The sequence below is a fragment of the Orbicella faveolata genome, unplaced genomic scaffold (genome assembly GCF_042242905.1).
Source record: "Orbicella faveolata isolate gen_17 unplaced genomic scaffold, um_ofav_v1 contig_34, whole genome shotgun sequence".
NCBI lineage: Eukaryota > Metazoa > Cnidaria > Anthozoa > Scleractinia > Merulinidae > Orbicella > Orbicella faveolata.
Window position 1 is genome coordinate 15,664,269 of NW_028301563.1, and position 22,130 is coordinate 15,686,398.

At 37.6% G+C, this 22,130-nt stretch overlaps 1 protein-coding gene across 1 annotated transcript in view; it reads left to right on the forward strand.

Annotated features, from left to right (window-relative positions):
• Positions 1-22,130, forward strand: part of LOC110062852 (uncharacterized) — a 50,109-nt gene that overhangs the window by 23,138 nt on the left and 4,841 nt on the right. Inside the window, exons 33-57 of the mRNA XM_089298919.1 lie at positions 622-688; positions 773-828; positions 1,603-1,677; positions 2,264-2,348; positions 2,753-2,815; positions 2,917-3,055; positions 3,354-3,418; positions 4,056-4,169; positions 4,655-4,707; positions 4,988-5,086; positions 5,954-6,043; positions 8,708-9,121; positions 9,616-9,679; positions 13,294-13,389; positions 13,713-13,850; positions 14,013-14,120; positions 16,757-16,827; positions 17,712-17,775; positions 18,114-18,213; positions 18,772-18,827; positions 18,962-19,062; positions 21,008-21,108; positions 21,283-21,371; positions 21,635-21,700; positions 21,896-22,009. Of these exons, the coding sequence (XP_089155045.1) occupies positions 622-688; positions 773-828; positions 1,603-1,677; positions 2,264-2,348; positions 2,753-2,815; positions 2,917-3,055; positions 3,354-3,418; positions 4,056-4,169; positions 4,655-4,707; positions 4,988-5,086; positions 5,954-6,043; positions 8,708-9,121; positions 9,616-9,679; positions 13,294-13,389; positions 13,713-13,850; positions 14,013-14,120; positions 16,757-16,827; positions 17,712-17,775; positions 18,114-18,213; positions 18,772-18,827; positions 18,962-19,062; positions 21,008-21,108; positions 21,283-21,371; positions 21,635-21,700; positions 21,896-22,009 (2,488 nt within the window). The remainder of the gene's footprint in view (positions 1-621; positions 689-772; positions 829-1,602; positions 1,678-2,263; positions 2,349-2,752; positions 2,816-2,916; positions 3,056-3,353; positions 3,419-4,055; positions 4,170-4,654; positions 4,708-4,987; positions 5,087-5,953; positions 6,044-8,707; positions 9,122-9,615; positions 9,680-13,293; positions 13,390-13,712; positions 13,851-14,012; positions 14,121-16,756; positions 16,828-17,711; positions 17,776-18,113; positions 18,214-18,771; positions 18,828-18,961; positions 19,063-21,007; positions 21,109-21,282; positions 21,372-21,634; positions 21,701-21,895; positions 22,010-22,130) is intronic.

The window sequence follows — 22,130 nt, forward strand, 5'->3', positions numbered from 1 at the left end:
TGACGTTGGTGTAGTTCGTTCTCAGATCGTCCAAAGCGCGAACGAAACAAAAACCGCAGGGCCCTGGGTGGTGGGTGTCGCTCTCGTGCGCTGGTACCCTTATTTGTTGCTTTCCATTTGTGACTCACCATAATTTTCCTTTATTTTACAGAGACAATAAACGTTTGAAGTTGTCCTTCAGTAGCATTTAGGAATGGATAAATATATTGATTCAATTGAGGCCTTGAGTTACTGTACTGTATTTTAATTTCAAGCTTTCGCCTTATTATGCTCATTAGCTATTGTCCATATTATCGTATACTTCCATCACCACATTTACACTCATTGTCCTTAATATGTTCTATCATTCGCGTCACCTACACCACTTTTATATCACGCTCTATGGAATATTTTCTTTCACTCCCTGATGATGCCGTAGAACGGCGAAAGCTTGGAATTAAAATACAGTACAGTAGCTCAAGGACTGAATTGAATCAATAATTTTATACATTACAAAGACAATGTTAACAGAATCTTAGTACATCAGTCGTTTGCTGTGGTCTTTAACTGCCCTCATGTTGGAGGCTTCCTAACTAAATTTCTAGTGTAGTGTTTATTTTCTTTCTCTGTTTTCTTCTTTAGAAAGCTAGTCACGGATTTCTGTGAGAACCTGCACAAGAGGGTATCCCAGTATTCTTTGCAATCTCAGGTATTTCTCAAGTCTGTAAACAGATTTCGGTTTGATTTGAACCCTTGGCGTTATTGACAAAAAACACTGTTTGTACCCTCACAGATGATTGCTTACTGCGCTAGTTTGCTGAATCTAATGGCGGATTTTCCAACGACAAGGTACGTAAACATATTCCACTGGTCAATTTTTCATATACATGTTTAGTGTAGGCAGCGTGGCAGAGTGGTTAGGACGCCGGAATTGAAATCCGGAGGTCGCGGGTTCAAGTCCCGCACTGACCATTAAGTTGTTTCTCGGTAGACCCTGATTCAACTTCTCGGCTATGCTTGTAAATAGCCAACTGGTCTGCCTCCCACCAGTTGGGATTTTTAAGCCTATTATGTTTAGTTGATATATTTGTTTCTTTCAGTTTAAGTGGCATGTTTGTGAACTAACTAGGTGTAGCTAAGCGCATTGACCATTATAAACAAAAAAACTACATGTAGCTGAATTGTAATGCATAAAAATGGTCCAAGACAGGGTACGTTTAAATATATTCCAATGGTCAATTTCTCATATACATGTAGCTGAAATGTAATTCATAAAAGTGGTCCCGCTACGGAATTTTATAAACCCCGTATTCCTTTAGGGATGTAATGTTCAAGTTGTGCTTTTTTCATAATTTCAAAGTGTTATCTGAGCAACACGTCAACCAAAAGAAACGCAGCTAAATTGCAACGTCAGCCTAGGGGTAGACTACCGAGCAGAAAGGTTAAGAAAAAAATATAAGATTGTCAGATAATTGAGAAATGTTATACAAGCATTAAGAGAAGTGCTTGTTTAACAATTACATTATCTCGAGCTTATGAAAAGAAGAGGTTGAGCAACTTTGTTAGCATTTTGTAAAGGAAAGGCCTTGTATTAATTAAACTCTATCTTATTGTTTGTTTTAGAGATGCTCATTTTGTTATTGGTGAAGAAGACGAGAAGAAGACTGAAGAAGATGACAAAGTAATTTCCGATCCAAAGTATGTTGCATTTGTTCAACTCTATTACGTAGCGAACAATAAAACTACATACCCACATATTGAACAATTATCAGACGGTAGTCCGCAATATTGATCAATATTGTCGTAATATTCAACATACTGTCAACGAAATGCCTTTTAACAGCTAAGGAAACTGAGGTTTTGCACCGCGCGCTTTGTAAGACATTGGAGGACTCCTGCCAAGTTATGTGAGGAAGACAGATAACAAGGACTTCGTAACAATATATGGGCATCTTGACAACTTATAATCCAAGATATTTGTTCTTTAGGAAATAGTTTAACAAGTTTATTTTAAGTCTCTCTAATTCTCTTCACGGCGCAGAAGGCGAAACACAGATCAGAGTCTGGTTTACGGTCAACAAATGTTTTGGCTGTAAGTCTTTTATCAGACATTTCAGTGTGAAGTATCATTGATATATTTTTGCTGTCCATTTATTTTGGCGACCTTGTAGGCCGCATAGAAGAGTCTCACAAGGAAACATCAATACTACTCCCTGAAATGTGTCTTCATTCCACATTCAATTACTTTTTTACTTACACATCTGTTGTTGTTTTTCTGTTCCAGGCATTTTAAGCCTCGACCTCGCAGATTGTTGTCTTCTGACGGGAAAAGCGTGTTAAATCTTTGGTTCATTCCTCACTACACCGAGGTAAGATTCCAGACATTAGTAACTTACATACAAGGTCAGTGTAGTCGTTGAATCTTGGGAACAAGAACTATTAAGGCCTGCCGAAACTAGGAAACATTGTAGCGGAGGCAACTGGTTCCCAGTTTAGCCGCGCAAAAAAAAAAAAAAAACAATTGCTGCTCGAAAACGAAAATTGTTTTTGCCACAAGTCAAAAACATATTTGCTTCGCTGACACAAATTTTGCTTCCGAAACGTATGCTTCCCAGTTTAGCCACGCTTTTAGAGTCAGTCGAATCCTAAACACTTGTGTTAAGCGCAGGTAAGCGTTCATTTTATGCTAAAAACCCCTTAGCTTAAAGTCTACCTAGCGATTGTGGAAGTTCTTCTTTGTAGTGGTTTCAGTTTGTTTTGTTTTTAATTTCAGATTCTAAAAATGTTTCCCAAAATGAAAGGAGCCCAAAGAAACGCTGCTCTCAAAGTTATGCTGGTGAGACATCCTTAACGTTTAAAAAATAGTTTTTCACATTTTCCCCTTGGTTTTTATAAAGTTGTAATTCTTATGACGAGTAACTTTATTTGTTTCTACAGCAACTTATTTCATCACTTCACGACATCTGTCAGTATCTGTGTGCGCATGCTCGACTTGGTAGCTCTCATGCCCGATTGGGATCGCAGAAGCTTGAGTTTTCAGGGGTAACCGCTGACTGGGGAGGCACTGAGGGCATTGGTAAGTGTTAAAAAGCTTAAAGTTGTTAAAGTATGGAAGAGATGATAGTATGTTTTTAGCCTTGTAGAGTTAGAACAAACTCGGATGTCTTACGTTGTCATACGGCAGAGTTGACCTGTTGCCAAAAACACACATTACACTCAATTAGTTGGAGCACCGCGCGAAAAATGGCAAACGAAAAATTTATTTCGCTCAGCTGTTTTTTCGCGCTGTGCCCCAGCTAACTGAACGCCTGGTGAAGGCTATCACTAGCATTGCTCTCAATGGGAATTCACTAATACGCTGGTTCGCTTTAAAGGTGCTGAGTTACGAGAGATTCAGAAACAGATCAACCATCTAGAAAAACCACATGACCCTCAAGAGGTAAGCAATTGCGTTTGTGAAAGAACGGAGCAGAAGATGCCTGATGGCGTACGGTCAACGTTCTTTTAGAACATTTGAGGGTTATAATAATGACAAAAAATAGAATAAGAATAAAAAAAAAATCGAGACTGTTTTGATTTACTGTTGACAACGTTCGCGTGGAAACTGGCTGACCTAATGTCTTTTTATTCAAACTCCTTTTCTCAGGCTCCTTCTTATGTCGTGATTGTGGTTGTCGTTGTTACACGTCATTAGAGACTAAGGCACCTTGGCCATCCCTCACTCACGTGTAATACGTGAGGAATGTTAAAAATGACCGTTAAAATGTCCAAAAAGGTCACCCAATAGATAAGTTAGGACGAAGCTAATTATTTTTCCTACGCTTCGTTGTTTGTTCTTTTCATTGAAATTGTTAGATTATTGAAGGTTACAGGTCAACTCGCATAAGAGAGATGTCTTGTCTCCATGTCGTCACACTGAAATAAATATTAAAGCAATTGTTTGAGACTGCTTTCCTCTTGGATACTTTTGTCAACGTAGTATAGACGGATAAAATTAGCTTCCTTAATTTGTCTCTTCTCTTTGATACTTTTTAGCGATGAATATCGACTACTGAGTTCCCGTTTTCTCGCTCTAGGTTGCAGACTTTCTGGCCAAGCGCCGAGATAATATGTTCCTGGAGTTTGATATTTCCATCAGCCACTCGGTTAGAGACACGTTCCTGTCGACTGGAAACGAGGCTGCCTACAGGGTAAGAACACCGTTAGAACGTTTATATGAATGTGTACATGCGAGTAGGAACTGCAACCAATAAGAGAATCAATTAACTATCGTGGCAAATTGGAAATTGCGATACTTAAATCACCATTCTGATTACTTCACAGTGTATGTACGTTTAGAGCAGTTTTCACTTGGCTTTCGAAAGAAATTGGCATTTGCTTTGGCTTTGCATTTTTACGCTAACCGATTGGTTAAAAAATTCGCACCACTTTGTCATCCAATCAGAAGTAAAACTAAAACCACTCATGACTCGCTCGTACACGTCACGCTCAGCTGCGTGTACTTGCTTCGAGTTTTGATTGGTTCACTGACCTCACTAGATTGTCTGTGTGCGTTGGGATTGACCAGACTGATAACTTTGGTTCTGGTTTAGAGACATTCGATTGAAAACTGCTGTATGACTCAGGTATTTATCAGATTACATCACGTTTTGAATCAATCTTTTTTTCCTAACAGAGCATTACAGAAAACATGCAGTTTGCTCTTCAGAACCTGAGCAACCTTCCAAGGTGGGCTATTCAAAGTCTACTATTTACCTAAAGCTGAATTCCATAATTAAAAAAACCTGAAGTGAAAAAGGGATTTGGCGTAAATTTATTTGACTTCAATATTACCTTTGGTTTGACCGTGGTGCGGAGTTGTTTCCTAAATTTGTGTTTGTTTGTTTGTTTGTTTGTTTGTTTGACTGACTGACTGATTGATTGATTGATTGATTGATTGATTGATTGATTGATTGATTGATTGATTGATTGATTGACTGATTGATTGACTGATTTTGTCTCTTCATAGACCGTCTATATACAGTGCTCAGATTTCATTGCCGGAGCCTCTAGAAGGAAAGGAAGTACTCGCACGAAACCTATATCCATGGAGATCGTTTCTAGAACGGTGAGAAATAATAACAGCAACAACCCTGTTTTTATATTTAGACATTCACCAGATTTAAATACAGAAATCATAACAAGAAATTAAAGGTATGTCGAATTTAGTCACCATTCCAACAAGGCGATACCTTCAGAAGATGAAACATTTCCAGGCATTTATATTGCTGAGCAAACGTTTCTTTTCTCTTTAAGCGTTTTTCCAATAGAAGAAATCGCGTTCAATGTTAACGTATTTCTCTTATATTTGCAACACTTACCATATATCACACGCGCTATCAATATTTTGCATCTGGCAGGTTTAGAAACTATATATTTTGATATACTTACACCAATGACACGACCTAAAATGATTATCCTATAGGGAAATTCCGCCGGCAACTTAGCACTGAAATAAATTTTATTTTCAGACGAACACTCTTTTTTTATATGTAAAAATACTGGTTTCTCGTCCAAGGCTGGATACAGGTATTCTTGTTAATATATTTTGGTTTTTTTTGCCGATTTTAGGCTGATAATATTCTTGTGAATATTGTTATTTGGAGCCTGATTACAGGCAATAAAGCCTGTTAAGACACACATAACTTCTTGCGGAAATGTTATTAGCATCGGACATACGACTAGTGCTTTTTTTTTTGGCTAGTTTTGCCGGGTGGAGAAAGGACAAATTTTTTACGGTTTATAACAATTTTTTTGTAATTTTCACCACAAAAAAAGATTGTTCTTTTCAAATTCTTAGCCTCTTTCTTTCTTGTTGAAATATTCTTAAAATTTCGCAAATTTCAGTCACGAAACTCTTGTAAAACATATCCTCATGAATAAGGATGTAAGCTCAAGTAGCTAAATTGAGGACAGTATTGCCTTATTATTCCAGGTACGGGCCATTTCCGATGATGTATTGGTCTTGGGACCTTATCGGAGAAAACATGCAGCTTTGTTTAGCTGGCTTGCGCGACGTCGACAGGTTAGCATAATCATGTCATGTGCTCAGTTGAAATAAGCTCATAAATTTCCTTCTTAGCCTAGTAAGGAAATAAAGAAGGACGCGAGGGAAAGGAAAATTCTTTTGAATTCGGTAGAATAAGATCCCTGTTGCTTTTTTATAAGGTAGGGGGGGCTGGTGGGATTTGGGGGGGGGGCATGCGAAAAAAAATGGCTTTCGAGGGGGGGCCATCCCAAAAAAATAAGGGAAAAAGGGGGGGTCACGTGAAATATTTTAGTAAAACTTTAAAATGGCATAATGTTTGAATATCAAAAAAATTGCTATAGAATAAACATAGAAGGCAGGATATAAATTTATTACAAACTTTCCTTGTGCTTTAAAAAAACGTTTGGCGACAAAAAGCATTTGTAGCTACTGAAAAGAAGTATTTAACACTGTTATTTTCGAATGCAACTTTCACTGGCACTCATCTTCATCTCCGCTGTCGTCGAGTTCTTCGTCGCCGCTTGTGCTGCTATGGGAGTCTCTTTCACCAATGCTGTAAGAAGCAGCAATGCTTTCCGCCAGAGTGTACCCTTCAGGGTACATGAAGGTGCAAACATAATCTCTGACTTCCCGCTCAAGGTTGGTGGTGATTCTGCTTCTTGCAGCATTGGTGAAATAATTCCCTTCCAAGAGCTGTGCGATGTATGGCCCATCTCTTCTAAATAACGACGTGGCAACATCCTCAACTTTAAGACACTCTTCCGGGACGGCCGTTCTAGGAGGGTACACAAGGCATTGTGGAAGATCATTTCCTAGCGGGTTTCCAACACAGATTCCATAAACTCGTTGGACGTTGTTTTCAGTCCGCTTCCTCTTTCTTTCATTTGACTTTCTGCGGTTTTCTTTTTTCCTTCTCCTTTTGTTGATGTGCTGTTTGAGTATGCCTTTGAATATGCTGTTATAATTGCTCTTCTTATTTTCTAGTGCTTCCATGTCCTGCGTGACCTTCGTCAACTTAGCTTCTGTACATTTGATCTGTTTTACATTAAAACTGTGGGCAAATTCTTCGCCCTGCTTTAAAGCAAGCCCATTGGACTGAAAGAGTGTGGAATCGTGTTCCTTTACATCTTTCAATATGACATTCAACTTTTCCACCATTGCTCTGTGCTCTTTGATGGAGAAGTTCAGTTTTCTTCCATCACTGGGCTTCAACTGGTACCCTTGCATGGAAAACTCACTCGCCCTTTCTGAACAGCCATCGGCACCTAGAAAAATTGCTTCTTTTGCATGTAAGATGTCAAACTGCCTGGATCGTTCAGCTGTAAACCTTTTCTTAAATGACTCGTCGCATCTTCATCTGATTATCTTCAGCATCTCGAAGTACTGGAATTTAAAAGGAAAAAGAGAGTAGAAGAAAAGGCAAAGTTAAGTAGGGAGGAGGATTATCCTTGGACTGAGTTGTGCGAAGATCTAACCAAGCTTAAAAAGCTACGTGTTCCAGAACTAAACAAGTACTCAAACCACCACGGGCTGAAGCAGCATTTGAAAAGCAGCAAGAGTGAGAAAGTAAAGGCAATTGTAAGACATTCATGCTCGCAGCAGAAGAGTCCTCTCAGAGCTGGCCAACCAACACTGAGAAATGCCAGGACATTGACACAAAATGACAACAGGGCAAGTGCTGACAGCAGTGAAACGGATGAAAGTGACAATGATGAGTATGACAGTGATGCCATTGACTCTGGGGGAGAGGATGACTCAAGTGACGTCATTCTTGCATTCATCAATTCAGATGAGGAAGATGCTAATGAGAGGCCAAATGCCACACGCTCAGGGCGAGCCATAACTAGGAGATCCGAAATTGACTTCTCTTTCTTTTGATTTGTTTTTTAAACAACAGCTCTCTGTCGTATAGAGATTGTAAATATTGTCTTCATAGTGAGCACAATAACGTGAAGTAGGGGGATAATAGAGAAATATTAAAAAAGTTGAAATCTAAATATTGTTTCTTCAATTTTTTTTGCGGGGGGGGGGGGTCATCCCAAAAAATGACCGCTATAAGGGGGGCCATGTGAAAAAATTGGTAAGCTGAGGGGGGGTCATGCGATTTTTAAATGGTGCTTCCCAAATCCCACCAGCCCCCCCCCCCCTCCCTCATAAAAAATGAACGGTCCCTAACTGTGGTACGTTTGGCCAGCTGTAGAATTACGTTCAATAATAGGACACAAGTAATTGTAAAGCAATTCTTGTTAGGTATAGTGAGCGAACATTACGTCTTGGCTTGTGGCCGATGACGTGTCTTTTGCTGTTCCTTCAGCTTGACGAAACTGTTTTTTTTTTTGTAATATACTCGGGGTATCTTAGAGTCAACCTGGTAGACATAAACAATCATGTAAACTGCTTGGTACGCCTAGGTTTACCTTACAACGCTTCTTCCAGAATAAAACAAGAGCTGTTTTTTTGTTTTTGTTTTGTTTGTTGTGTTTTTATGATTGAACTGTATGAATAAAGCAGGCTACTCCTAAGTAGCCCCTGTAGTTCCTAAGCATGATCTAACCCCTACATTCTCATTACAATATTGATGCATTGTCAAGAAGGCGGGTGATAAGAATAACAAAATCATCAACTAGAGGATAGTGTCTGAGGCTCCATCATTCTCAGATTTTAACGTTAAATCCAATGTTTGGTTCTCCTGTGACACAGGCATGTCGTCAATGGTGAAATCCTCGGCGTCTCGTTGCTTCTTGAAGACGTCCTTCAGAATGGCCTCCCAGAATTCTTCTCCCAACAGCCAGATGACTCGGCTCTCTCAGTTTCCACTGGACAGCGTTCCCGACCGAGCACGAGTACTTCCCGAAGACCTCCGAGCCGTCACAGCGACAAACGCGACAGCCATGGAGATAACGGTGTCGAGATCGCTGTTCCAGTGGAGACTGGGCCTTACGGAGATATTCCCAAGGGGTCGGTATCGTTCAGTACCAATCCCCAAGCGGCCGTCAGGCTGATCAATTTGTTTTTGCTTGTGTGCTCGCGACTGGAACTTCTGAAAGTTGACTGGGGCTGTAGAAAACTAGGCGTTAACGAGATATCAACGTCTAAACTTTACAGAACTATGTGGTAAGTCTTTATTACATCGCGTTGGCAGTGTATTTGCAATGCAAGCTCGTCTTGATATTATTCTTTTTTATTTTTTTTTTCATCCATTGTCATTTAATATTTAGGTGTATGTTAATTAATCATTTTAGATAGTGCAGGTCCACATCAGGACTTAATGTCTTGCCAGTTCCCCAACCTGCTTTACCAAATAAATTATGTGTGTATGTATGTGTATGTATATATCATACAGCTTCCATGTTGTGCTCTGCCTTCTCCAATTTGAAGGGTTTTCAAGCGATGCACGGCAATCCGTTTGAGAAGATTCTGCTTTGCATAGTTAATTCCTGTTCTAATGGCCACTGTAAAGTTCATTAGTGATTTTGGTCTTCTTTTGCGGAGACACTTTCACGGATGTCTCCAATTTTAGAGCTCTGGCTGAAAAAAAAAATGACTCCTGCTTGGCGGTATAATAAATGACTTGCTGACATCAAAATATATTATTCCTCACATTTAAGCAAAGTTTACAAGATCGAAATTCTGCAACCAGTTTATCAACAAGTCGCTGTTAAAATGGGTCAGGTATGGTGCCTTTTGAGTTGTGCTTTCAGTGGAGATTATACTGTTTGTTTTACGAGAGAAACAAACGTAAATGCTAGATTCCTCATAACATAACATAACATAACAACATAGCATAGCATAACATAACATAACAAAACATAACATAACATAACAAAACATAACATAACATAACAAAACATAACATAACATAACATAACAAAACATAACATAACATAACAAAACAACAGAACAAAACATAACATAACATAACAAAACATCGCATAACATAACATAACATTACATAACAAAACATAACATAACATAACATAACAAAACAAAACAAAACATAACATAACAAAACAACATAACAAAACATAACAAAACAACATAACAAAACATAACATAACATAACAAAACATCACATCACATAACATAACATAACATAACAAAACATAACATAACATAACATAACATAGCATAACATAACAAAACATAACAAAACATAACATAACATAACAAAACATCGCATAACATAACATAACATTACATAACAAAACATAACATAACATAACATAACATAACAAAACAAAACAAAACAAAACAAAACATAACATAACATAACAAAACAACATAACAAAACATAACAAAACAACATAACAAAACATAACATAACATAACAAAACATCACATCACATAACATAACATAACATAACAAAACATAACATAACATAACATAGCATAACATAACAAAACATAACAAAACATAACATAACATAACAAAACATAACATAACATAGCATAGCATAACATAACATAACAAAACATAACATAACATAACAAAACATAACATAACATAACAAAACATAACAAAACAAAACAAAACAAAACATAACATAACATAACATAACAAAGCAAAACAACAAAACATAACATAACAAAACATCACATAACATAACATAACATAACATAACAAAACATAACATAACATAACAAAACAAAACATAACATAACAAAACAACATAACAAAACATAACATAACATAACAAAACATCACATCACATAACATAACATAACATAACAAAACATAACATAACATAACAAAACATCACATAACATAACATAACATAACATAGCATAACATAACAAAACATAACATAACAAAACAAAACAAAACAAAACATAACATAACAAAACATAACATAACATAACATAACATAGCATAGCATAACATAACATAACAAAACATAACATGACAAAACATAACATAACATAACAAAACATAACATAACATAACATAACATAACAAAGCAAAACATAACATAACATAACAAAACAACGTAACAAAACATAACATAACATAACAAAACATCACATAACATAACATAACAAAACATAACATAACATAACATAACAAAACATAACATAACATAACAAAACAACATAACAAAACATAACATAACATAACAAAACATCACATCACATAACATAACATAACAAAACATAACAAAACATAACAAAACATCACATAACATAACATAACATAACATAGCATAACATAACAAAACATAACATAACATAACAAAACAAAACAAAACATAACAAAACATAACATAACATAACATAGCATAGCATAACATAACATAACAAAACATAACATGACAAAACATAACATAACATAACAAAACATAACATAACATAACATAACATAACAAAGCAAAACATAACATAACATAACAAAACAACATAACAAAACATAACAAAACAACATAACAAAACATAACATAACATAACAAAACATCACATCACATAACATAACATAACAAAACATAACATAACATAACATAACATAACATAGCATAACATAACAAAACATAACAAAACATAACATAACATAACAAAACATAACATAACATAGCATAGCATAACATAACAAAACATAACATAACATAACATAACAAAACATAACATAACATAACATAACAAAACATAACATAACATAACAAAACAAAACAAAACATAACATAACATAACAAAGCAAAACAACATAACAAAACATAACATAACAGAACATCACATAACATAACATAACATAACAAAACATAACATAACATAACAAAACAAAACAAAACATAACATAACAAAACAACATAACAAAACATAACATAACATAACAAAACATCACATCACATAACATAACATAACATAACATAAGAAAACATAACATAACATAACAAAACATCACATAACATAACATAACATAACATAGCATAACATAACAAAACATAACATAACAAAACAAAACAAAACAAAACATAACATAACAAAACATAACATAACATAACATAACATAGCATAGCATAACATAACATAACAAAACATAACATGACAAAACATAACATAACATAACAAAACATAACATAACATAACATAACAAAGCAAAACATAACATAACATAACATAACAAAACAACGTAACAAAACATAACATAACATAACAAAACATCACATAACATAACATAACATAACAAAACATAACATAACATAACATAACATAACAAAACAAAACATAACATAACATAACATAACATAACAAAACAACATAACAAAACATAACATAACATAACAAAACATCACATCACATAACATAACATAACATAACAAAACATAACATAACATAACAAAACATCACATAACATAACATAACATAACATAGCATAACATAACAAAACATAACATAACAAAACAAAACAAAACAAAACATAACATAACAAAACATAACATAACATAACATAGCATAGCATAACATAACATAACAAAACATAACATGACAAAACATAACATAACATGACAAAACATAACATAACATAACATAACAAAGCAAAACATAACATAACATAACAAAACATCACATAACATAACATAACATAACATAACATAGCATAACATAACAAAATATAACATAACATAACAAAACAAAACAAAACAAAACATAACATAACAAAACATAACATCACATAACATAACATAGCATAGCATAACATAACATAACAAAACATAACATGACAAAACCTAACATAACATAACAAAACATAACATAACATAACATAACAAAGCAAAACATAACATAACATAACAAAACAATATAACAAAACATAACATAACATAACAAAACATCACATAACATAACATAACATAACAAAACATAACATAACATAACATAACAAAACATAACATAACATAACATAACAAAACAACATAACAAAACATAACATAACATAACAAAACATCACATCACATAACATAACATAACAAAACATAACATAACATAACAAAACATCACATAACATAACATAACATAACATAGCATAACATAACAAAACATAACATAACATAACAAAACATAACATAACAAAACAAAACATAACATAACATAACAAAACATAACATAACAAAACAAAACAAAACATAACATAACATAACATAACATCTTTCGAAGAATGACAGCAACATTTATCATCTGTTGCAATTTGAAGTACAAACACTTCCACTCCTTTTACTTGTTTGGTTGTTTGTTTCGTTTATTCCTATTTGTGACAAATTATCGGATTAGTAGTTTCTCCACCCCTCCCCCAACAGGGCCAAGAGTATGCAGCCCTTGGTGCGCTTGTAAACGACGATGAACCTCTGTCCTCTCCCCCTGGATCGACCGAAATGGAACTGAAAGTCAAACAGGTTTGTCCAGATACTGTTACGTCTGTTACTTGTTGAGAACAGGTTGAAAACGATTCTTGCGATCTGGTCAGGAGTGGTACAAAGGCTCCGATACTTTCCCGCCTGAACAGTACGTCACGTAACTTAGCAACTACGCTGACAGCAATTGGGGGCTCAATCCTCGGAAGAGATTGTACCGAAAACGTCCTCTTTGAAACATTCGGGTTTTTGAAGTTGGCTAATATTTTCTCTATTACGAGGAAATCTTGCAAACATAGAGATTTACTTGTTAATAGTTTGACGCTATAATTACGCTCTAAAAAAAATTCCCACTACCCTTGCAGCTTATTCGACTGTTAGAGAACTTAGAGTGCACCATGATCTATGACGTCATCAGAAGGATATCCCGTGAGCACACACTGGTGGTGTCTGAGAGAGGAAGAGATGACGCAACTCTGCCAACAGACTTGTGGAAAAAACCGGTCAGTAAATAACCTTCCGTATTACCTTCTCTTTTTGCTCTTGCACTGAGTGTTTTCCTCAAGGGTTTTCTGATTTCGTCAACTAGGAAAGTTACAATGTACATGGTAAAACCAATCAGTGAATAGTGAGCGTTTATGTCATTTACTACTTCATGTTATCAGGTCATGAAGGAGAACTGCACTATAGCCAAACCTCATCTGGTGGAGAATTTTGTCCAAGAGCTGATGGCAGAGCATACAGAAAAAGACGACAGAGTAACATTTACAAAGGTACGCAATCTAAATTCTCAGACTCAACGTAGAACATAACGTGCTGTTTTGTTAAAGGAACTACGTCACGGTTTGTGCATCTTGAACATTTTAGCCTAAATTTTTCAAGTTCGTCGTTTGTAATCCGTGTCAATCTTCTCCATCCTGAACCATCCTTGTTCCTTTATGGTTTATTGTTAGCTCTTTGGTGTTTTTCTATTTTAATGAACTATTACTTTAAGGTTTCTTTCAATTTAAAGGTAATTTGAACGTGACGAAGGGACCGTTCATTTTTTATGAGGGAGGGGGGGCTGGTGGGATTTGGGAAGCACCATTTAAAAATCGCATGACCCCCCCTCAGCTTACCAATTTTTTCACATGGCCCCCCCTTATAGCGGTCATTTTTTGGGATGACCCCCCCCCCAAAAAAAAATTGAACAAACAATATTCAGATTTCAACTTTTTTAATATTTCTCTAGTATCCCCCTACTTCACGTTATTGTGCTCACTATGAAGACAATATTTACAATCTCTATACGACAGAGAGCTGTTGTTTAAAAAACAAATCAAAAGAAAGAGAAGTCAATTTCGGATCTCCTAGTTATGGCTCGCCCTGAGCGTGTGGCATTTGGCCTCTCATTGGCATCTTCCTCATCTGAATTGATGAATGCAAGAATGACGTCACTTGAGTCATCTTCTCCCCCAGAGTCAATGGCATCACTGTCATACTCATCATTGTCACTTTCATCCGTTTCACTGCTGTCAGCACTTGCCCTGTTGTCATTTTGTGTCAATGTCCTAGCATTTCTCAGTGTTGGTTGGCCAGCTCTGAGAGGACTCTTCTGCTGCAAGCATGAATGTCTTACAATTGCCTTTACTTTCTCACTCTTGCTGCTTTTCAAATGCTGCTTCAGCCCGTGGTGGTTTGAGTACTTGTTTAGTTCTGGAAAACGTAGCTTTTTAAGCTTGGTTAGATCTTCGCACAACTCAGTCCAACGATAATCTTCCTCCCTACTTAACTTTGCCTTTTCTTCTACTCTCTTTTTCCTTTTAAATTCCAGTACTTCAAGATGCTGAAGATAATCCACCACAAACTTCGATTTGACAATAAACTTATCTGCAAATAGAGCAACGCTCTCTGGGTCAGATAAAACCAGCCTGCCACTTCCATGCTCTTTCTTCGTTATATTGTTAATCCAATCGGGGAAAGAGCGCATTACTACATGAGCATCATGAAAGAGGTTCATTCCAAAATGCGCAATAATGGCGAAAGCGACGAGTCGTTTAAGAAAAGGTTTACAGCTGAACGACCCAGGCAGTTTGACATCTTACAAGCAAAAGAAGCAATCTTTCTAAGTGCGGATGGCTGTTCAGAAAGGGCGAGTGAGTTTTCCATGCAAGGGTACCAGTTGAAGTCCAGTGATGGAAGAAAACTGAACTTCTCCATCAAAGAGCACAGAGCAATGGTGGAAAAGTTGAATGTCATATTGAAAGATGTAAAGGAACACGATTCCACACTCTTTCAGTCCAATGGGCTTGCTTTAAAGCAGGGCGAAGAATTTGCCCACAGTTTTAATGTAAAACAGATCAAATGTACAGAAGCTAAGTTGACGAAGGTCACGCAGGACATGGAAGCACTAGAAAATAAGAAGAGCAATTATAACAGCATATTCAAAGGCATACTCAAACAGCACATCAACAAAAGGAGAAGGAAAAAAGAAAACCGCAGAAAGTCAAATGAAAGAAAGAGGAAGCGGACTGAAAACAACGTCCAACGAGTTTATGGAATCTGTGTTGGAAACCCGTTAGGAAATGATCTTCCACAATGCCTTGTGTACCCTCCTGGAACGGCCTTCTCGGAAGAGTGTCTTAAAGTTGAGGATGTTGCCACGTCGATATTTAGAAGAGATGGGCCATACATCGCACAGCTCTTGGAAGGGAATTATTTCACCAATGCTGCAAGAAGCAGAATCACCACCAACCTTGAGCGGGAAGTCAGAGATTATGTTTGCACCTTCATGTACCCTGAAGAGTACACTCTGACGGAAAGCATTGCTGCTTCTTGCAGCATTGGTGAAAGAGACTCCCATAGCAGCACAAGCGGCGACGAAGAACTCGACGACAGCGGAGATGAAGATGAGTGCCATTGAAAGTTGCATTCAAAAATAACAGTGTTAAATACTTCTTTTCAGTAGCTACAAATGCTTTTTGTCGCCAAACGTTTTTTTAAAGCAGAAGGAAAGTTTGTAATAAATTTGTATCGTGCCTTCTATGTTTATTCTATAGCAATTTTTTTGATATTCAAACATTACGCCATTTTAAAGTTTTACTAAAATGTTTCACGTGACCCCCCCTTTTCCCCTTATTTTTTTGGGATGGCCCCCCCTCGAAAGCCATTTTTTTTCGCATGCCCCCCCCCAAATCCCACCAGCCCCCCCTACCTCATAAAAAATTAACGGTCCCCAAAAGCTCAAAATGCCGTGACTGAGCTCTTTAACTTGAACACTTAGGAACGCATTGATTCCACGCATTTATGTGAATGACCTGACCTTGTTTTTTTCAATACAAACATCGATTCTTTTTTTTTTCTCGTTAGCCTGTTTTGTTTATTATTATTTCAATGTTTATCATTACTTTAATGTTTTGATTGTTTTCAGGATCATTTGGAAAAATGCCTCGTTAAACTAGCTTCTGAAACAATGCTGAGGGAAAGAAATTGTTTCGAAAGGTACTGTGCTTTTCTAGGCTATTTAATTATGTTTGGCTATGAAGTTGCGTCACCATAGTACATAGGTGTCTATAATCTTTTGATGAGCGCGTACGGCCTGGGACCAGAGCGAGAAAACTTGATGGGAGCCATTCAGCGACGTCACGTTACGAGAACGCGTTGGGACTGGGCTAGCTTTGCGTGTAATAACGATGTAATTGTTTCGTTTTGTGTCATTTATAGGTTTTATCTGTTATGATAGCATCGGTACAGGACTGGTTCATGCGATGCCATTGTTAATCTCAGATCTAGACAGGAAGAGAAGAGGAGACGAGTTTGAACCGTGCCAGACAGAGCTAGTAAGAGTAGATTAGGCAATTTAGTCGAGAATAGTGATCCTCCAATAGAGAGGCCTTATGCGCCTCTTGGCGCGAAGAGGTTAGGTGAAGGTTAAGTGATCAGTCAATCAGTAAGCTTGAGTATAGAATTGATTAAGCTAACACAATACTCAGATCGAACAAGTGCGTGTCACAGTCGGTAGACAAGACTAACATGATTAGTGCGGCCAAGATAAGAGTAGAATACAGGGAAAATTGGAATGCTCGATTGATATCAACAATGGATACTGAGTCCAGGTTAAGGTAGTCTTAAGACTGTTCTGGATAGTGGTAAAGAGGAGATATTTTTGCAAGCCATTGAAAAGGTTGAAAGTGGGAATATTTTCCCATGTTATGCCAAGAATTGTGCGAAAAACTTCCACCAAAATTTGCAAATTCGATTTTTATCAAGAATTTTACTTTTTGCCGCTGACGAAAGTTGATGCTTTTAAGTACGTTGTTACTACATAAATATGTTAAGATTCATCCGTTGATACATGCCTAATATCTATATGTTTTCCATTCTAGTTATGCCATGTACTACGAGAACTTGTTACGTCATCAACACCAGTTGTTATACATGAAGGAACAGGTAAGACAACCCTGAGTTGCGTTTAGACAACTTCAATCTACGTTTGATACCGATAAAATTTCCCTATACATTGTAACATTGCCACTTAAATCTCTGTGTCGAATTCGTTTTGCCCTCGGCAAATGCACCGGAAGGCGAGAAAAATAATAGATACACAAAGGTGATAAGTTTTAAGCTTGTGCGTTGTGGCAGTGAATAACTCGACGACTACTAATTTGATTTTGTACAGACAACTAAGCAACTGAACATCTGCACAAGTTAAAAAAATAATAGATAAGGGCGCCTTACAATTACGAACAGACTTGTAGTCAATTTTTATTTTTTGTAACTTTGTGTAGGAGATTAAACAGCATAAAGATACAATAGAAGCTAACAGCTCGGCAACCATCGTTGACGTCCACTGTCAGTTAGCGGATCGAAGTCACGAACAACTCCTTGGTGAGTATTCTTCGGATATTCTTCGGATAGTCTCGGCTGACATTGCCGGATGCAGTTCGGATTCGCGCCGTTTTTACAATGAAATTTCATCTATAATTTTGCGCACATAAAAGTGGTTCGTTCACACCAAAGAGGACATCTGGAGATCCTCAAACTTAAGAACATTTCTTGGGCCCCGTCCACATTACGCCGGGGAAATTTAAAGACGGCGTTTTCACCAAGACAGTGCATCAAATGTTTTCCGTTCACACTACGCCGGAGAAATTTGAAAACGCAACAATCGCCGGTCTTATTGGATTTGTGTTCGAGGGAAATTGAGGCAGGGAAATCACAAGATTATTATCGCGAGGTTAACATTTTTGTAAAACTCCTTTTTCAAAATGTTTTCCATCCGCATGTAAACGCAAAACCGGCGTTTTGAAATTCCTTTCTCTTGTTTGAAGTTCGAGCTGAACATTTTGATCTCAGAAACAGCGAAGGACGAGACAGAAATTTTTGATTAATATTGTCTTTTGAAGCGTGAGAAAAACGTCTGTGATCTTTTTTTTTTTTTTCCAGAAATCACTGCTCTTCGAGCTAAGATTGCCGAGATGCGGGAATCTCTCATGAATCAAGTAAGTAATATCTAGACACTTTCTCTCTTGTAGACATACTCGACATAACTCGTGGCTTTCTCTTCCCTTATCCTCTCTTCTTTTCACAATATTAACATTGCACTCTTTTTTTTTCCATTTCTAATTGGTGTTAGGAAAAGGAACTTCGGGAACGAATAAAGAGTGACTTTGCCTTCCTAGTACAAGAATTATTCTCCAATTGTTTTTCAATGAAGAGCCGCTTTGAAGAATTCAGGTAATTTTTTATCTTTTAGCAGGATTGTAAGGAGGCGCGGTGACCTCGCGGTTAGTGCGCGGGTCTCCGGATCGAGCGGTCCGAGTTCAAGCCCTGGCCGGGGACATTTTGTTGTGTTCTTTGGCAAGACACTTTACTGTCACAGTGCCTCTCTCCACCCAGGTGTATAAATGGGTACCCGCAAACTTAACGCTGGGGGTAACCCTGCGACGGACTAGCATTCCATCCAGGGAGGAGTAGAAATACTCCTAGTCGCTTCATGCTACCGAAACTGGGATAGGCTCCGGCCCGATGGGCCACTCGGCTCGTATGCATTCTTTTCCTTACCTAGCAGGATTGTTCCAAATAAATTGTTTAAAATGTTTTGACCGTACGCGTGGAAGCGGGTTGGGAAGTGAGTGTGTCTGCTTGTAGAGTCCTCTAACCAAGGATGGCTTTGAATGAAGAATCATGACATTTTCATTAGGGACAATTTTTCGCCGTGCAATTAGGCCCTCGTTATTCTCATCGTTCCTTTGCAAAGCTATCAAAGGAGAACTATTTTACAGTCACAGAATGATGACATAAATTTAAGCTCTGTCTTGTTTGCCCACCGACTGTCCTACACGAACGTGTGCCTTCGATTCATCAAATGTAAACAGAGTTAGCACGAAACTTGAATGTCCTTGAAATTGGAAAGCCAAATTAAAGGCCTCGAAAGCTCGTGAGGGTCCTGGAAAATCCTTTGAGAATTTGTTGTTTGACTGTTTCCACATATTGAGCATCTAGTGTCACATTCTAATGGTATTATTTTTTAGTGCATTGAGTCCTTGAAAAATTGGAATTTTGTCGCAACATTTCAACGCAACCTATTACAACATTGTTGGGCGCAAGCCACTGTTGCGACGTGCTGCGACATTCTGGGTATTTTCAAACTTGAGCCAACAACAGTCAACATGTCGCGACACGTCGCAACAAGGTGCCCAAATGCACGCAACATGTTGCGCCCAAAAATGTTGCGATCCTTTGGCCCCGGGGGAAGTACTTTGGGAATTTCTGGGTGGAGATATTCCGCTTGGACCCTGGAACCCTTAGCCTATACCAGAGCTAGTTCAGCTGAATTTTGCTACCCTATACTAGAGTGAACTCCCCAAATCCCCCCATCTATCGACACTGTTGAGGCTGATTTGCGTAAATTTAAGCTTGCTGATTTGATTTTTTTATATTTTTGAGTGGCAATTCCTGGTTTCCTTAGTCTAGATAAAATCTTCAACCAACTAGTCAATTTTGTGAAAAATGATACCCTATTCTAGACCCAAACGCTCTGATTTATATACCCTATCCTAGAGTAAACTGCTTGAAAACCATACCCTTCACAGCGGCACATACCTATATAGCCCATATATGGCAGTGCCCCCTCCCCCCCCGCCCCCGGGCCTTTGGCCGGGGCTTTACCAAACGATCGCAACGTTTCAATGCAACATATTACAACGTTGTTGGGCGCAACATGATGTGTGCGTTTGGCCTCCCTGTTGCGACGTGTTGCGACATGTTGGGTGTTGTTGGTTCAAATTTGAAACTGGTCAAATTTTTCATGCAACATTTGTGGATGTTGCATGATTGTGGTCGTTTGGCCAGGTTCGTGCAACAATGTTGCACCCGGGCATTCGCACTAGTTCGATTTTCAATACTCAACATGTCGCAACATGTCACAACAGGGTGGCCAAACGCGCGCAACATGTTGCGCCCAACAATGTTGCGATTTTGTGTGCTGAAATGTTGCGATCATTTGGCCGGAGCTTGCAAATGCTGGGCCAACAATGTTGGGATATGTTGTGCTGAAATGTTGCGATCGTTTGGCCGAAGCTTGCAAATGCTGGGCCAACAATGTTGCGATATGTTGTGTTGATACGTTGCGATCGTTTGGCCGGGGCTTCACATTTCTCATTTTGTGTTTTTCACCAAGATTGTTCTTACACGATGACGTACACGAGGGATTGAGTGACGTGCGGCGTAAAGCTGTGGAGGACATGAAAAAACTCAGAGAGAAGTCTGGAACACTGAAAGGTTTTTTAAGACATATATTCCTTTAAAACTTGTTGCTATCGGCGTTAAATAAAATGATTGCCTGTGCTACGTTTGTGGTGGTTTCTGTTCGTAAGCAGCCACGCTAAATTGATCATAATTTCATGGCTAAACATCCTCTTTATATCAATTCGTTTTCCTCTTTTCTGCTTACAGAGGAGAGCGAAGCTGCCTCAAAACAAGTCTTGGCCAAGTCTGAACAGATCCGAAAATTTCAAGAGGAAAACAAATATCTTGGACAGTTGGTGAGTTTGGTCAGGTTCAAAAATGCTTTCAGTTTCTTTTCTTTCAACGCTCTTTATGAAATTCGAAGAGAACAAGGTAATTAAGTCTCTACAGGGTAACGGTTGTCCTTTGAGTCAAACGTAATTATTTCAATTTGACGTTGTTTTGTTTTTGTTTTTGTTATGGTTTCTTTAATATTTTCAAACACGGTATCTATGTACTTAATCAAGTTTCCTATCACCTTCATTGTTTTCTTTTTCATTCTTTTCATAAATATTTCCAGTTTCTCAAGATCAAGACAATGAATAACTGGAAGCGGACCCGTCTGTTTATCCGGTATCACGATTCGGTAAGTGGTTGTTTGGCTTACATCTAAGAAAACTGCTGTTATCCACCGGAGGGCATCCACAGTTATTTCAAGTTTTCACAGAGATTCATGATTAAATGAACTTAATAAACCTGATCTTTGCTATTCGAATTTTTCGTTTCCTTTGTGATAATCGTGATTCTCATGTGTAAATATGAGCTGAAATTATTTTTCAAGGTGGAGGGTTTGCGAGATGAGGCTGATAAAGCCAAAAGAGAGTGTTTGGAGGTAAAGAAAATTGCAGAAGAAAAAGAAGTTCTTTTTAAGCAGGAGCAAGCTGCCCTTAGAAAGGTAAGTTAACACATTGTGCTTAGCTTGAGCAATCGTTGTGTTTACTGTCGTGACCCAGTACATCGCTCCAGAGTAACGGTTTCTGTCCATTGTGTATCACGATCATATTGTAGATGGTCTC